At 34.6% G+C, this 18451-nt stretch overlaps 1 protein-coding gene across 5 annotated transcripts in view; it reads left to right on the top strand.

Annotated features, from left to right (window-relative positions):
- VPS13A (vacuolar protein sorting 13 homolog A) overlaps nucleotides 1–18451 on the top strand; it is a 105067-nt gene that overhangs the window by 15004 nt on the left and 71612 nt on the right. For all 5 annotated transcript variants that reach the window (XM_038123289.1, XM_038123292.1, XM_038123290.1 and 2 more), the window contains exons 11-22: nucleotides 171–298; nucleotides 510–616; nucleotides 1244–1415; nucleotides 1788–1850; nucleotides 5508–5643; nucleotides 6228–6322; nucleotides 7128–7270; nucleotides 8593–8794; nucleotides 8872–8986; nucleotides 11279–11415; nucleotides 15203–15335; nucleotides 16152–16269. In XM_038123289.1, coding sequence (XP_037979217.1) covers nucleotides 171–298; nucleotides 510–616; nucleotides 1244–1415; nucleotides 1788–1850; nucleotides 5508–5643; nucleotides 6228–6322; nucleotides 7128–7270; nucleotides 8593–8794; nucleotides 8872–8986; nucleotides 11279–11415; nucleotides 15203–15335; nucleotides 16152–16269 — 1549 coding nt within the window. The remainder of the gene's footprint in view (nucleotides 1–170; nucleotides 299–509; nucleotides 617–1243; nucleotides 1416–1787; nucleotides 1851–5507; nucleotides 5644–6227; nucleotides 6323–7127; nucleotides 7271–8592; nucleotides 8795–8871; nucleotides 8987–11278; nucleotides 11416–15202; nucleotides 15336–16151; nucleotides 16270–18451) is intronic.

The raw sequence follows: 18451 nt of genomic DNA, 5'->3' as shown, positions 1-18451 counted from the left end.
AAAGTGAAAGTTGATTGTGTTCTGTTTGAAGTTGTGTTGGTACAGTTCATGGTTTTAAGTCTAGCATTCTAAAACTAATAGTCTGGCATAATGTAAGATAAGTATACGTGTAATTTATTGCAGTCTTAAATATTTTAATTGCACTTTTTATATCAACTTGTATTTTTTAGTATTCCGCCCAATTTCAGCTAAAGCCAAGCTCCTTATGAATCCTCGATCTGATGTTGACTTTTCATCACCGAAAATAGATCTAGATGTAAACTTACAGGATATAACTGTTGAATTCAATAAGCCACAGGTACCAGTTATTTTTCTGAAGTTATGTGTAATGCGGTAAAAAAATTAGGTTGCAAGAAGAAGAAAGGCGGTCTAAAATTTTATAGTGTATATATGAGATCTATTAACTTAGTCATGTTATTTTTTTGTAACTTATTTTCTCTTCAAAGAGAAGCTTGATACCTGTTGTTCTCAGAAAGATAATAATGCTCAGTTTGAATTTGTTTGCCTAGTACTTCAGTGTTATGGAGCTTCTTGAGTCTATTGATATGATGACTCGAAATCTGCCATATAGGAAGTACAGACCTGATATTCCAGTGCACAACAACGCCAAGATATGGTAGGCAACCTTAGAATTTGAAATTAATTTCTTAGTTATTAACTTGAAATAATTACCAAGGAATTGCTTCTTTTTTAGGGAGGTTAGAACTCATTTTCCTTCTGAAAGGAAGTATTTTGTTTTTACTTTTTTTTCTTAAGCTAGTATTGTAGGAAGTTGATGAGGACCTCAAACCAAAGCTGTGGACACAATATTTGAAAACATGTGATTGCACTCCTTAAGACCATTAGCAGGAACTTAAGTCTGATAGTATTTTTGTGTCATAAATTTGTTTAAGTGAAAACCTCTCTGTTATATGCTTGGTTGCTCTACAGGAACGTAGTGATTACCTAAAAACAGGTGAACCTTTGCAACACAGACGGCAAGGATTTCATTTATTTTCAGAAGATTCCTTGAAAATATATTTTTATTATTCTCACACATGCATGCATAGATTTGACAGCAATCTGTCAACTTTATATGGGGAAAAAGAGTAAAATTCTTAGATTTCGCAGCTGATCAGAAGTATACTATCAGGGGATTTCGCTCTTGGCAACATGAATTTTTATTAAGTGAGAGTCTGCAAAGCATTAGGAGTTTTCAATATACCAAAAGAAAGATAAGCTATACATTTGTCTTTGCTTTTAGGTGGAAATATGTTATTGATGGCGTCCTTGGAGTAAATGTTCAACCTAAACTCCAAATGTGGTCATGGGAACATATTTCACATCATAGGAAGCAAGTGAAGAACTATAAAGAGTTGTATAAAACAAAAATAACATCAAAAAAACCTAGTGAAGAAATCTTAAAATTGTTGGAGGTTAGTAATTTTCTGTTGAAGGCTTAAATATTGTTCATCTTGACACTTGTTCAAGCTTACATGTTAAAATGTTCCTAAATCACTTCTAAGTTAAAATAAAATTTTTAGTGGCCATATTTGCAACTTTATCACTACCTTTCTTTGTAAGTAGTATTAATAAGTACATGAGGTAAATCTTTAAATTAGAAACTGCAAGAGAAAACAGCTTAAGCTGGTGTGCTGTTCTTTTCCAGGTTTGCTTTAAGTTTTCAGATTGAGTGAATTAACTTGGATTGCATGAATTGAATTGCTTGCTGTTGTTTCCTGTAAAACTGAGCTGTGGAATGTAACAATTGTTAAATTGTCAAAAATAATGTCTCATCTCTCTTCTAGGAATTTGAAAAGGCCTTGGATATTTTTAACATCACTTTAGCAAGGCAACAAGCAGAAGTTGAGGTAAAATTGCATCATTTAAATGAGTCTATGAATAACTGAAACATAAGGTTGTGGAGATTTTAGGCAGATGCCTTTTAGCTATGGTGGTTGAATTGTGTATCATACAGTCTTTCAATTTTCCTTGTTAATGGTTTTTTATTATAAGGTATAGTTAGTTTTTCAGCTTGTAATTAAACAAAAATTAAATAACTCCATGTACTCTTTCTTCAAAATGACTGGTCTGGGGTAAATCCCATTCTATTTCTGGTGGGAAAGATCTACTGTGGAAAATGTGACCAAAGGATGACAGAAGTTAAATGGAAACACACCCAAAGCTGTCCCTCCTCACAGAAGCCCAGACTATTAGTTTATTCCTTTTTTGTCATGCTACTGTGTTACATTGAGTGATCATCTGTAGTATGTTGACTCTTTGAAAAGAGATGCAGTGTTTCTCTTTGCAAGTGTTACTCAGAGTACAGCAAATGCAGAATACATTTAAGAAGATTAGTGCAATTTGGCAAGACAATGTGGCTTGAGTAGTTACACTTAATTTGTTAACCCTTGGTTTTCCCAGGTTAGTGTACTGCTTAGTTTTACATACAGTGTCTGAACATCTTTATAGCACACTGAAGTGAAATATTTGTAGTTTTTCTGAAATCTGTGATCTTTCTCCATTAATAATTAAGGCACCTAAAAGTAAGCAGAATAAGAAGTTTACAATCTGAAAGAAGACAGTAATTAATAATTAAACTTTATAAAGCTCAGTTACTGCTTATGGGAGTGCTTGAAAGCAATTAGATTTTTTTTTTTTGTTTTGGTGTGTGAAATATATTAAATATAATATAAATGCAATTGCTCCAGATACAGATATTGTGCTTCTAACCAAAAACTCTGAAGAGGAATCTGTAAATGTGATTTTTCCTTCTATTTGTCTGTATGTGCACCCCCATTCGAATGCTTTTGTTACCATTATCGAGGCTCTAACAGAACCAGAAGAAACATTCATGACTGTTCCCCTTCGGTTTGTCCAAATTGGAGTGCTTTTCAAGGCGTGGGGGAAGGTTTGGTTTTGGTTTAGTTCTCATTTGATTTTGGAATAGTCTTGTCTTGTAGTGTACAGTTTCTCTTGGTTTCATATTTTTCCTTCAACTTTTTGCAAGTTGATGGAAATTCTGAAATATTTTCTATCTAGTTTTGTTCTTCCTTCTTCCAGTGTAATTATGCTGCTTATGAAAGGTTATGTCATATTGCTTTGCTGTCTACCTTCAAATCCTGAGTTTTAAGATACGTTTCTGTAACACTTAGAAGTAGGTTGCAAGAAAATGAATTTTCAGTTGTTTGGGCTTTAAGTCTTGCATTTGATAAGTGTTAGAAGTGCATCTTGAAAGATGTGCTGGCTGATTATCTGAATATATTTCGTAGTATTAAAAATCAGGTTACAGTGATTTTAAGTTGTGTTCTGTCTCCATCTATCTGTCGGGATGCATCTGTTTTGCATTAGGTCATTCCTTTGAAAAAACATTCCAACGACTTAGAAGAGAAAAATCTATTACTACTTTGGTATCCTGGCAGTTAGCCTTAGGTCTGCTAGGTATTTAAAGGAGCACCCATTAGATGTGGGCTGAGTAAAGCCAGGCAAATGATCCTGCTGTTTGCGAAGCTTTTCTGTTTCTTAAAAGCATACCTAAGAGTTCAAGGGCTTACTTTTATCTAGACCTTGAAAACAAGCTGCTCAGAGATCACATTCGTGATCACAGTGCTGATTTTTGGGCAAATTTGTACCAGAACTTTATATTCCAAACCTCAGACCACTTTTGCTTTTTTATCGCAATGAGTATTTGAAGTACCGAATAGTAGCTTCAGCTTCACTCTATATCAGCTTGAGAAATGTTATCCTTTCAACCTAGGGCAGACTTTTAGGATTTACTTCAGTAAGAACACAGGATAGAGTCATGGCATCATTTAGGTTGGAAAAGACCTGGAAGATCACCAAGTTCAACTATTAACAGAAAATTGCTAAGTCTACCAGTAAACCATGTTCCAGAGCACTACACCTATGTGCCTTTTAAATACTTCCAGGGATAATGACTCCACCACATCCCTGGGCAGCTTGTTGCTTTGCTTGGCAACCCCTTCAGTGAAGACTGTTTTCCTAACAGCCAGTGTAAATCTTCCCTGGCACAACTTGAGGGCTATTTCTGCATGTTCAGTTGCTTGTTACTTGAGAGAAGAGACTGACTTACCTGGCTACACCCACATTTCACTATTTTAGTCAAAATAGTTACCTTGCTGATTATGCTTTAAGTCTATGACTGTGTTGTTTACTTAACCATTGTAAATGGAGAAGAGGGTAAGTTCAAGAAGATTCTTCAGCAAATTTTTGTACTTCCTATACTGCACAGGTTTTTTTCTTCATCTTTGCAGAAGTGGCTTCTGTCTGCAGTCTTTCCCTGGGCTCTGGTGCCTGCTTCTGCCTCAGACATGTGAAAGAGTCATAGCTTTAAACATCAGTTATTCTCCATAGCAGTTGTCTTTCAGCACCAACCCCTCAGTATCCCATAATTCTCTCATCTCACAGATTTAACCTCCTTTTATCTAAGGCCTGTCCATTTTTTCTTTGGGTGATTCACTTTGTAACATCTGCTTGATTACATGGTAACCTTTATAAAGAGGACTTTGAGGACTTTGTTCAAAATTTTTGTAGCTTTTTGTTCTTAAGCTGACATTCTGCATCATCTCTCTGAGGTGAATCAATAATATAAATCCAGAAGCCTTTACATTTTTTGTGGTGAGTCCTGCCTTCCTTCACCAGGTAGGTATGTAGATGTGACAAGTCCCTACAGAGTACCGATTTATAGTCAGCTGTTTTTTTTCCTAATTGTGTTGCAGAGATGTTTGTGTTTGTGATGCTGAGAAGGGATTCTTGCCTCACTTTCACTAGAGTACCTTTCAATTTAGGACTTATCTGCAGCTGATTGTATAGTTTTGGATTGTATTAGTCACAGAGAAAGATAGTTTGTGTGGATCGTTATAGTTCTGAGAACAAATTTGTCTCTTGGATCACTTGATGTTTATTTGCCATTCCCATGACAAACTTTTAGCGGTCAATTTTGGATGTAGTCTACATTTTCTGTGAGGACCCAGTACTGCAATCATCACTGGCATCAGATAGGGCATCCGCTAGTTATGGAAATGATGAGTGTGGGAGGAGGGAGGGCTTCCTTACTATTTTAACTATATGTATCACATGCAGGAATAGTTAGAGTAAATACTTTTAAAATTACTTTGAGTGTCCATTTTGAAATGAAAAATACAGGGCTAATGTAAAATTTGGCCTGTGATGGCTATTTAATTGCTTATATATGTATTTTAAATTATTCTTTAGAAAACCATTGCATAATGTTGCGGGTTTTTTATAGTGAGAGCTGGAAGGAAAATCTGCTATGTAAAAAATGTTTATTGACCTATTATTTGCTCTGTTCTTTCGTAAAGGTGGTTGTTATTATGCAAAATAAAATTGGTCCAATAATGCACTGTGTACTTGAAAAAGTGACTAGAAGGGAAATTAATAAAAACTTCTTGCCTTTTTAATGCTTGTCTAATGATGTTCTGATATGTTAGAGCTACTCTGGGTCTATATTTTTCAAATTACTTACCTGAGTATTTTTTAAATTTAAGGCAACTAAGGCTGGATTGAAAATCTACAGGCCAGGAGTAAAACAAGATGATGAAAATTCTGGTGGCTGGTTTAGCTGGATATGGAGCTGGTCAGGTGGAAAAAAGGATGAAAAAAACCAAGAAGTAAAGGGTTCAAGTATGATAATTTACTAGTATTCTTTTTGTTACTAGGATTCTAATAGCGTGCTATGTACCTAGCAGTGGAACTCATTATCAAATTGTTACTGTATAAATTTTCTCTTAGACTTTTCTTTTGCTGATATAATTATTAATTGCGTGTAACAGTGGTTATACAATTGTACAACTCTTCCATAGTTCCTTCTGAACTGTGTTCAATACAGTAGAAGTTAATGGAATGTAAACAATTTTACTTGGATTCATTTTGAAATTTGTGTATTTCATGTAAGGTATATTTGATATATGAGGCACCTAGTAAAGATTATGGAACATAGAAAGTAAATCACAAAGGCTGCTTCTGTTGTTAGCAAGATAGGAAATAGAATAGGTAAGGAAAAAATTATAAGAGCATTTTAAAGCATGCTTTAGATTTGCAAGACTTGGCTTTAAACACCAAGGTATTTTCTTTTACTAGTTCAGGACAGTAATGTTGACAGTATCTCCTCTATATTGTAGAGCTACCAAGCACCGGAAAGTGTATAACAGTATTTACATTTTTTAGATATCTATACTCAGTTTAACTAGCTTCTTGAAATGTGGCAGGTCTTGAACAGCTGATGACACAGGAAGAAAAGGCTAAACTTTATGCAGCAATTGGATATAGTGAAACAGCTGTGGATCCAACCCTTCCAAAATCAGTAAGTCATAGCTGACTATATGGTAACAAATGGTAGCTTCATCTACTAAAAGAAATCTATAAAGGTGGTAGGAAATTACTTTTAAATTACTTGAAGCTTTGTCTCTATATTTGAATACTGTTTGATACCTTTTAATGAAGTTACTGCATGTCAGTTTTCTGCATCCTTAGATGCAGTTTCTGTGTAGTGGTTACAAAGCTTACCTTTGGATATTCTGAAATAGTAAAGAAAAAATTTTTGCTTGCTCCAACAAGAATAAGATCATAGATGTAGTGTATTGTAGTTTAAATACTGAAATATATTCATATATTATCTTACAATATTCAAAAACTTTTAAAGAAAATGCACTAGGAAATCTTAATGAAGGATCAGGAAGTGCACTGTAATCTAAAATATGAGTGATAGTAGATGAGGTAGAATAAGTGATTTTATATTATATAAAGAAAGAAATGATTCAAGGGTTGTACTGGGAAAGAGCAACATTTTGAACCATTTCGAAATATGATAAATAAATCCTCTTACTGTGAGATACTAACGATGAGATGATGAACTGATTTCTACCTCTGCATCAGATGGTCTTTTTCACAAAATTTGGTAAAGATATAAAGACTCATATTTGTAAGGATATTCTATTCTTTAGTTTAGCCTGCCTCTTTGTAGACTTTTACACCAGCTATGATACAAGCTATGCACAAAAGCAGTAGTTTCAAACTTAGTTGTAGGATTTCATCTCTTCATAAACTGTATCAAGATGGATATTAATGTATTGTATACTCCTATGTTGTTGTTTTTCTGGCATATCTAGTATGAAGCCATGAAGTTCTCTGTGAACTTATTAAGCATGTCGATATCAATAAGAGAAAACCAGCAAACTCCTAAGCTAATAGAATTTGCATTAACTGACTTGAGTACAGTATTTACCCAACGACCAGGTGCACAAGCAATAAGGTGAGCTTTCTCTATCAAACTGGTTGTGCCTCTCATGAAATGATGATTACTAGTATGCATTTTAAGACTGTGTTATGATATTTAAGTGTATTCCTTGTGCAGTTTGGAGTGGAGTCATTCTGCGTCTAAGGGATAAATCACGGATACTCTTCCCATGATTGAATTCTCTGCATCTCGAGAGCTTTTTGTGCTAATATGGATATACTCCTTTTTTTTTTTTTTTTTTTTTTTTCTGTTTGTCATTGTTATTTGCAAACAATCTGGTTGCAAACTTGTTTGCTTTAAGAAAGTGACGGTTAAGTTTCCTTTTGAAACTTAACCTGAGCAGGGTGATCTTGTAACCACTTGTTTGTGGGCATTTAACATGACTGAAAAGTTCTTGTGTTCCCAGTTCACTTTTAGATTTGTGGAAGAAAGATGTAACTGATGATTTTTCCTTTGTTTTATGTTCTCACAGTGGGTGGTGAAAAGCATCTAGTGAAATATTTCAATTTTTTTTCAAATGTAATGACTTAAAAATTCTGGGAGAAGGTAACCCTCCTGTTTTAAACCTTGTTCCCCCTGCTTTGACATGTATAAGTATAAAATATGTATGGTATTAAGATATTATTGATCTTGATTGATCTATGTAGAATTTTTTCTGAGGTTTTGTGTCTGTGTTTTCTGTTGATACTCTTGTACATCTAAATGGCCCTGACAATCCTATTGTACTAAGAAAAAGGGGAAAAAATACTACATTTTTTACAGTGAAATATTTTTCTCAGAGTGTTGGGAGATAAAAAAATCTTCAACTGAGAGCTGTTACAGAGGCAGATAACATCTTGGGGAAAAAAAAATCCAAGACCTAAAAACTACCTCTTGGAGTAATTAGACTATTTATCTTTGGTTTTTTTTCATTTCTCTGCACCAGAACCCTTTTGTCTCTGCTGTATCTCTGTTTCCCACTATAAATACACCTTCTAATTCCTGAAGTCACACTAAAGAATTCTCACTTGAATTCTGCAACTTTGCAGAATCTCTCATCTGCCCTGACACCTGTCCGCATGAAAAGTGTATGAAGAAAATAACTTGGATGCCCTTTTGTATTTAGACAGGGGCAGCTAATAGACACAAAAGATAATGAAATGGAAAACAGTTAACACATGGATGTACGTATTAAATCCTTAGAATAAGCTATTTATAGTTAAGGTAGGGTAGAAACGTATTGTACTGGTTTGTGTTTTGTTGTTTTTTTTCCATCTAATTTTTTATACTCTTACCATGTATTTGTACTTAGCCAGATGGATATCGCATCTGAGCATTCTGCTTCCATTTCTTTACAGGTTTGAAACAAAAATTACCTCACTTGAAGTTACAGGCGTGTCTCAAGAAAAGTGTACACCCCGTCTCCTATCTTCTCGAACAGTCTATTCAGATGACAGTACCTCACTTCTAAGCATAATGTTTGAGACTAATCCTTTGGATGAGAAAGCAGATCAGAGGCTTAGAATAGAATCACAACCACTGGAAATAGTGTATGATGCAGTAAGTAAATATTTGAATAAGCTATAAATTGTCAAAAATCCTACTTAATAGTAAACTTACATTTTTTTTTTTAACAGATGACAGTAAATAACTTAGTGGATTTCTTCAGACCTCCGAAAGATGTACATTTAGAGCAATTGACATCAGCAACTCTGATGAAACTTGAAGAATTCCGTGAAAAAACATCAACAGGCAAGTGCTGCATACTCTTCTGACAGCACAGTCAGACATTTTAGATCGTAGGAGTGCTGAGTGTATCTTTCCCTATGGAGATGTATGCATCCAAGTCATACCTTTCTAGCACACCACCTGAATGAGGTGTTTACCACCGGCTCAGTTAGCACTATTTGCTTATAATTTCATCTACTCGATGCTTTAAGCAGTGTCTATAATGAATGGTTCAGAAGAAATATGAAGAGCATATGTACCTTATTAGCATGTGTACCTTTAGCATGTGTACCTTTAGCATGTGTACTTTTCTAACACACCACCTAAATAAGTTGAATTATTTAATCTTATTGCAGTATGTTTATTCTAGGTGTTGGATAATTTTATATTTGTATCTCTTTTAACTTAAACTATTTCTACTTATTTGTAAAATACACTCCAAAGCCATAGAGCGTCTTTCAGTATTTTTACTCCATTATACAGAGTTAAAAGATTTTGTTGCATCTTCTGTTTTGTTCATCTGGTATGTAAAAGGCCTTAGTTATTTAATACTCCTCAAATACTGAATCTGAGATGTTAGTCCTCTAAGTTAACCTCTGAATCCTTTTCAGATTTCTTGTTTTTCAGGAAATTATGCTTTTGTATAGGTATTTTTGATTTTCTGACTTCCTTGATGAATATTGATTTTGGTTTGGGTTGACTCAGTTCAAGTTATTTAAACTGTATTTATCTGCTTTCCAGCTGCTCAGTTTTACAGCCGTTACACTAGTTTTCATTTCATCCTGTTTATCTCTAGACATCTTGTATTTTAAGACATGAATGCAAATGCTGAATACTGTGAAGACTAACACTGACATCTGTGGACTTAATTTGTTCCAGTAAGGATGTCTGAGGCTTTGTAAATCAGAGATGTGTCTAGCACAGTGTCCTGTCTCTGTAGATGGGAGTGGATGCTGAGGGGAGATTTCATATATAAATTATTTTTTAACGGAAAAAACAAACAATGGATGCTTTCTTAAACTTCTTATAATTTCATAACCTATTAATAATTAAATTGTAAATGTAAAAAAAATCTGAATACTGAAGTGATAAGGATTTAAAGAAAACTCAAGCAAAAAGTTGCTTCTATCAGGCTAGTATTGGGAGGGAAATCAAGCATCAATGGTATTTTTATTCATTAGTTCTTCTTTGAATGAACTGTTTAATTAGGGACTAATATCAGATTAACCAGAATTACGTGGATTGTCTTGCTTGTCTTTTCTTTCATAAATTTCTTGAGCAATATTGAGTATATTGATACAACAGTTCATTGTTGATTTCTGAGATGAAATTTTAAATTTGCTTATATATGATATGCTTGGTTTTCTGCTCATCAGCACCAAATATAGTGGTGTTGATCATAATTAATATTTTGTGGAAATACGAAATTGTCCTCTGTGTTTATTACAGTTTGAGCATATCATTACTGTAGAGTTATATCCAATACTCTATATCACTCTCCTGTGACAGGCCAGCGTTTGATAATGTAGCAGTTTTAATTGTTTTCTTACCAGTGGATGTGTTTACTGTCATGTTGTTATCTTCTTAATTCATTGTCTCTACTTCTGTAATCATCAACTTGTTGTAAACAGTAAATATTTAATGAGTTGTGGCTGCATCATAAGGTACTTTCCAGATCTAACTTGAAGCAATACCATTCACTCTTCAGCTGAGCAAAAAAGCAGAATTTGATCTCAAATCTTATTAATGTCTGATTTTCCCAACTAATTGCATGATTTTTAAACTTAATTTTTGTAAGATCATATATTTGCATATCTTTGGTGTCTCAAGATAGAGATGTTTGTCAGCAGAGTTAGTGTAAACTTGTGTATTTCAGTATCAAAAAACACTAACAGTTTGACTAGTGTAATTGGATACTCCCAATAAGAAATTCTGGAGCAATTAAATTTCTGAATCTATGGAATATAGTGGGTTAATTCACTAATTTCAAAGTTGCAGTTCACATTCCAGTTCTTCTCATTTCATCTCTGCTCAGTGGGAAACATTTTTGAGTTTGCATATATCACATTGTTATCTACACTTGTCAGTTAGCACTCTTTGCTATCATTGTTTCATTGACTTGATGCTTCTTTAAGGAGTGTCTATAATGAATGGTTCAGAAGAAATATGAAGTGCATATGTACCTTAGTTTTCTAGCATATAGAGTTTGTTTAAAATTAGATCTGGTTTTCTTTTTATTGCTTTCTTTTATTCATATAGGTTCTGTATGAATTACTTTTGTTTGTTTGTATTTAATAATTGTACTGTTTTTTTCAGGTTTGTTGTATATTATTGAAACTCAGAAAGTTCTTGACCTCAAAATAAACCTCATGGCTTCATACATCATTGTTCCAGAAAAAGGATTCTATGATCATACATCAAATTTACTGCTTCTGGATCTTGGTAGTTTTAAAGTATGTATTTACATAATGCAGTAATTTTCCAAAAAATAATAATTCAGCTTTTTACCTGATTTACAGTTTCTTAATTTGAAGTGAAGAGTACCATTGTTCTTACTCTTACAAGAGTAAGAGTACCTCTTGCAGTTTATTTATTAGGTATTTATTTTAAAGTGCTTTCTAGTCAAGGCAAAAGTTACTGAACTCTTCTCAGTGGATTTGTTCAGTGCAAAAGAATTGCTAGAAAATACTCCTTCCTTAGTATGAAACTACTGTTGATACTTTGGACTGTTACATGGAAAATGTCTAGTAAGTTTTTACATTGCCGTAAAATATAAAATAGTGAACTTCTTTGTTACGTGATTACATGGCATTCTTATTTTTCATATTATTATTACTTACCCTTTAATCACTGAAATTACTTTAAAATGAGAAAAGTAAACATACTGGCAATTTTTAAGATAATTTGAATGAGATTAGAGGTATGTTTGAGATAATGATTTATCTTTTCGACTTTTCCCTTGCATGAGGTATGTAAAATTATAATTTATCACTATAAAAAAGAAATGGACTTTGAAATAAAATAGAAGAGACTTTGTCCATATTATTAGCAGTCTTCTTGCTCACTGATGAACTTGTGTTCTTCAGGATAAATGATCTTACATGTGTACAGGCAATTTACTTTTTATTTACTTGTATTCTGGGTAAAATTGATTCTGCCACTTACTATCTGTTTAGCTTGCTGTCTGTTTTTCAGCAAAAATTTGTTTCAAATCCTAATATCTTGCTAATGAGAGTTAGTTTTCTATGTAATTTCCACATAATTACCTTCTGAACATGTGATTTCAGTTTGAATTGTGGAATAGATTGGCTTGGAAGAGACCTTTAAAGGTCATTGAGTTTAGCCTCCCTGCAATGAGCAGAGACATCTTTAACTAGATCAGGTTCCTCAGCCACCTGTCCATCCTGACCTTGAATGTTCCCAGGGATGGGCATGCACCTCCTCTCTGGGCAACTCGTGCCAGTGTCTTGCCACTCTCATTTTAAGAAAATTCCTTATATCTAGTCTGTATCTACTCTTAGTTTTAAAGTGTTACTCCTTGACTTGTCAGAATGAGTCCTAGTTAAGTCTGTTGCTGTACTTTTTTTGGCCCACTTTAAATACTGAAAGGTTGTTGAAAAGTCTCCCCAGAGTCTTCACTTCTTCAGGCTGAACAGCACCAACTCACTCTGCCTTTTTCTTAGAGGAGATGTGTTCTGTCCCTCTGATCACTTTTCTGGGTCTTCTGTGAACCTGGTCCCACAGGTTGCAGTGCTCCAGGTGAGGAGCAGAGTATAGGGCAGAATCCCCTCCCTTGCCCTGCTGGCCACACGGCGTTGGATGCAGCCAAGGATATGTTTGGCTTCCTGGGCTGTGAGGTTGCCAGGTATCATCCAGCTTTTCATCCACCAGCACTCCCAGGCCCTACTCCATAGAGCAGCTCACATTCCTATTGTCAGCAGCCTATATTGATCACAGAACTATCGAATCACTTAGATTGGAAAAGACCTTTAGGATCCTTGAGTCCAGGCATTAACTCAGTACTGCCAAGTCCACCACTAAATTATGTCCCTAAGTGCCGTGTCTGTATGGCTTCTAAATTCCTCTCAATTCAGTGACTCAACCTTGTCCCTGGGCAGCCTGTTCCAGTGCATGGTAACCCTTTCAATGAAGAAATGTTTCCTAATTTCCATTCTAAACCATACCTGGTACAACTTGAGACTGTTTCTACATGTTCAGTTGCTTGTTTGTTGGGGTAAGAGGCTAATTTCTGACCTGCATCCTCAAGAGCTGCGGACTCCTTTTAGGTAGTTTTAAGGTAAGGACCTCACTCTGCCTCCTTTCCTCCAGACTAAAGAACCCCAGCTCCCTTGGCTACTCCTCACAGGACTTGTGCTCCAGATCCCTCCCCAGCTCTGTTGCCCTTCTCTGGATATTGTCCAGCGCCCCAATGTCTTTGTTGCTGTGAGGAACCCCAAATAAAGTATAGTATTCAAGCTGCAGCCTCACTAGTGCCAGGTACAGAGGGACAATCCCTTCCCTTGTTCTGCTGGCCACACTATTGCTTTTGGCCACCTGGGCACTCACTAGCTCTCATTCAGATGGCTGTCAATCAGCTTGACCTGCTGCTCTCCTCGCTGAGCTATGTCACTAAGCAGAGGGATTCTCTCCTTGGGCACACCTCCCATAGGTGTGCTCACTGCTGCTGTCTGTGGTTAGCATAAGAGTTGGGCGCATCCTGTAGCCTGGCACCTGGGTGGCAGCATGTTCCCACCAGAGCTTTGATCAGGTGCATCAGTCATGGTGGTACCATGCTTTGGTAACAGGCTGCTCCAGTCCAACTGCAGGTCTGTACAATAGGTCATGTTTAAAAGAATGTGTTGGATTGCTTCCGGAAGTAGAATTACTGAAGAAGCTTGCTCTGTAGATAATAAAAATTATGTGATCTGGTTGTAAATCCAAGTTACCTCAGTGACAAATAATTTCACCAGCTCTTCTGAGCATTGGTCATTTGTAGGCAGATTGTAGGGTTGGTACTTTGTAGTTGTTTGTGTGCTTGAGACAGCCTCCTGGATCTAATCGTAGATCTAATAGCCCACTTCGTTTTCCACCCACACAAGATTACTCTTGGAAGCATTACATAGAAGAACACATTTCAAAATCAGACTTTAGTGAGTGTGACATCTTTTTCCTCAAGTGGATGAGTAATTTTTGTAGTGAATGTGACTCCTAGATTGGTACCTTTGATTTAATAGAATTTAGAAATACCATAAGAGAAAATTTAGTTGCTTCTCAGGATACGGTTAGTAATTCTGTATTCGCTTAAAGTGACATATGCTTAAGTGAGAGGTGGGTCGTTTGTTAAATGACTATGTTTAACACAAAACAAATAATCATTTTCCCTCAGTTGCATACTGGAAAAGATCAAGCCCCAGGAGGAAAAATGGCATGTAAAATTAAAACTGTGTCTCAATAGATAAATGGGGTTATTAATTTAGTCATTCTGAATTTGCATCTGCAAGTTATTTTTAACATAAAAGTTACAATGGACTTCAAGTCCAGCAGTACTGAAAAATAAATGCTATGTCTTAGGTGCTAGTTTTTAAACCTCTTTTGTTCTTTTGAATATTGCCTGGGTTTGACAAAACCAAATATGAATCCAAAATTATTAGACTTATAAGGAGGAGGACAAACACATTTCATCAGAGATGAACATCATGGAGGGCACATACAAATGTGAAATACCAAAGAAGTATGGGTGTTCCAAAGCTGAATCAAAGGAATATTAACGGATCTTAAAGGAAAGACATTGGTGATGAACAGTCCAAATCATCTGTTCCTCTCTAATGTGTCGCAACTGAATTTAACTGAGTTCAGAAATGTCTGACTTGTTTAATGCAATAATATTTTAAATATATGAATTCTGAATGATTATTCTACTGATTAAAAAGGGTTTGAGACTTTATACTTTGGAGTATAAACCAATTATTAAGGAAAACTATTCTGTATATAGTATATAATATATTTTAATTTGCTTTTTGTTTCTTTCTTTGAGGAAGAAATGTTATTAATACTCTGTTTTTTGTTTTAGTGCAGTCTAGAAGTTTTAGGTATTTGCTGTACTGTGATAGTTGTAAGACTCTGTGACCTATAGTGAGGACTGAATCATTTTTTGTGGTAGGAACAAGTATTTGTAGAATTACTGCCTTGAATATTTCTGAAATTGATTTATGCTTTTTTTTCTTTTTGATATAATTTAAGATGGCAAGCAAAAGTCGTTCTGATTTATCAAAAATCAAAGTAGGACAAACATCTATTGAAGATATTATGTCCAGAGCTTATGACAGTTTTGATGTCCAGCTCAGTAGCATGCAGTTACTGTACAGCAAACATGGTAAGTATACATGAAAGTAATCTTTCTTTCTATGACTAAATACAATGTGATGGTGGTTGTGCCTCATATTTTTAGCTGAAGCAGTGGAGAATCTTTTGGAATGTACTTCTTCAAACGTAAGTGTTCTAAATTCAGTACTATGAACATGTGATGAATTTCCAAAACATACCTTTAGGTCTTCAGTTCCAATCTTAGCAAATTCATAATACAATTCCTTTTGTTGAAGACATCTCATTTGATTTGTTGCATAGTGAGTGTAAGACTGTAATGATTTTGTTTATGGTATTTTCCTTCAGTGCCTTTGCTTTTCTCCAGTTTTAAAGCAGAATCCACAAGTGGTTGTAGGTTTGATCATTTTTTTGAGGGTAAAGAAAGGATGAGAATTGATCTATTTCAATAAGGTATCAAAGGAAACGTTAGTATTTTGGGAACTAGCAACATAGAATCAATCATAATCAGAGAAGTCTTAATCATTTAATTCTTAATCTTTTGGATTTAATTCTGTTTAATGATTTAACTCTCCAGGGGAGAATCCAGAGCCTGAAGTCCCAGTACCATGCATGTTAAGAATTGGGTCCTTAGAAGTCTACCCCATGGATGCTGTAGCTGCGAAGATGAGAATAGGAGAAAATATTAATTAGTCTTGTATGTCTGAAGTTCAGATCCTGTATAATTACATCTGTTGACAGGACTGTAAAAGAGATCATGGCACCTGAATTTTTAGGAATATGTACTAATATCAGATATTTGAGTTCTGTGATGTCTACTGAGAAAGAATCTCTTTCAGTATTTAGTAGGTTTTCTCTGCTCTTCTAGATGAGAACTGGCGAGAAGCTCGGAAGATGAAAAACTCATCTCAGTGTATCTTGCAGCCCTTGGATGTAAACCTGGAATTTAGCCGGGCTATGGTTGTAACAGATGCAAGAATGCCCAGGTATGTATTTTTCCCAATTTTGAAATTTTATGGTAAATTACTTTTTGGAGGGGAAAAAGAGGAAAAATATAAGGATCTGTTCATACCTGTGCACTTTTCCATTGGCTCTATTTAAATATTGAAAGTAAAATACATTTATCTAGAAAAATAGAAAATAAATTAAAATAAGTTTTCAGATACTGAAAAGGTGATAGAATGTTATAGTAGTATGCTTAACATATTTAAAGATTTTTGTTAAAGATATTACTGCCTCTTCTAATTCAGTCTTCCTAATAGCTACATTTCAGTTCTCATTGAAAATACCAAGGAGCTAAAAATCTTAATTTTAAATCAGTTCTATAAATACCAAAAAATATTTTCGAAAGTAATGTGCTGTCATACTCCCTCTCTTTTGACTTGGCTTATTGCTCTAGTTAGTTTACCTGCTATGGAAACAGCTCTTAATGCCTTGAGTTTGCACTTAGGGTTGTTTAGCAAAATCTTGTTAGTTATGGAAATTGTACCAATTAAAAAAAATAATTAGTACTGTTAATAGCGATCAGTGATTGCATAATACAATGCTGCCACCTTCTGGAAACCTGGGAGGCCAGATTCTGAATTTTTATGCTTACAAAACATCTTAATGTTTTCCCTCCTTACTTTTTCTGTGGTGAAGAAGGTCAAATAAGGGGAATACAATTCACAGGAATATTTTTATGTTAGGAAGTGAGATTTCATTTCTATGGTCATATAAGAGAAGTGCATAATTTTAATATAAGTTTGTAATTCACATCTCTCAAAAATTACATTGGTATAACCTGTATTAAGGAGTGTCTTCTCTTAATGAGTACACGTGTTGCAGTATTGCAATACTGCCTGTCTAACTGTTGTGGCTACTAGGTGTGCTTTGGCAGTTAATGTGTCAAACTGATTCTGGAGAATTTCTGTGTAATTTTTCCTCTATATCACATTGGGCACAAATGATAAAGGTTAACTGTAGCTTTTGTGTCAGCAAGAATCCCTTAAACTGTAAATTTTAGTATAGTTGAATAGGGTTGAATATATAGTTTAGTTGAATATGATGCTCACATCAGTTACATACATATATATATATATATCTATATCTGTATCTATATATATATATCTCTAGTGTATATGTCTGTTCCTTTATATTTCAGTTTTTATAAGCATACTATCATGTAAACCCAATATTATATTTTTCCAGAGTTTTTTAAATTAATATTTGGAACTGCCTGCATAGAACAGCATAGTTCTGTTGAGAAAAATGAGTGGAAAGATGTTACTTTTACAGCAAAACTTACTATCAGAATTGTTGTTTAATGTAGTAGATGTTTACAAATTAGTTTCTTAGTTTGGAAGACCACTGCTTTACATTTAGTCATCTGAAAAGCAGATGATTGGGTGTCTCTATTTTTTGATTCTTTGATTGTATGTGACCATACATACACTTTGATTTCAGTGACCATTGATCTGATTTGAATTCCTTGCAATTTTGTTGTTCAAAACAGTAATGAATTTACTAGGCTTTGTCCTGACTCTGTTTAGAAAGGCACATTTCTATATTGCTGCCTTAAAGAAAATACTATTTTCGGTAGTTTTGGTAATGACTACTGTATCAAAGGACTTTCACTATGTGTTTTCATCTACTCATACTTCCTAGTCATTAAAATAGACTTTCATTCTGATTGGATATGAAATTTCTGCATTTCTTTCATTTCTGGTAATAGGGTTTGGTTTAACTGTCCTTACAGTTTCTGTTACTTGAAATTTGGAAGCACTAATAGGATTCTGTAGTTTTACAGGCTGTGTAAGGTTTTATATTTTTTTATGTTTGTTTTATCCTGTTGTATGGTTCCTCCATTTTCTGGAAGAGGTGTCTGAGAGTCTGTCATATGGTTTTTGAAGGTGTATGAAGAAAGTATTAGGATAACAAAGTTAAGAGCATCCTATATAATAGCATTCATTATAAACAAAATAAAAATTCAAGTGTGAAGGAATGTACTGATTTGCAGCTTTGATGGTGGCATTCTTTTAACGTTTCTTTCTTTCTAAACACAACCAGACTGAACTTGAAGGAAGTTTCTGCACAGATTTCCTCATCAATTGAAGCACATATCTTCTCCATGCCTCAGTCTCTACAAATGGGGTGTAATTGATTCTCCATTCAGAGGTTTTCCAAACC

This window comes from Motacilla alba, chromosome Z, assembly GCF_015832195.1.
Source record: "Motacilla alba alba isolate MOTALB_02 chromosome Z, Motacilla_alba_V1.0_pri, whole genome shotgun sequence".
Lineage (NCBI taxonomy): Eukaryota > Metazoa > Chordata > Aves > Passeriformes > Motacillidae > Motacilla > Motacilla alba.
Note: the sequence above shows the minus strand (reverse complement) of the source record. Positions and strands in the feature narration are given on the sequence as shown.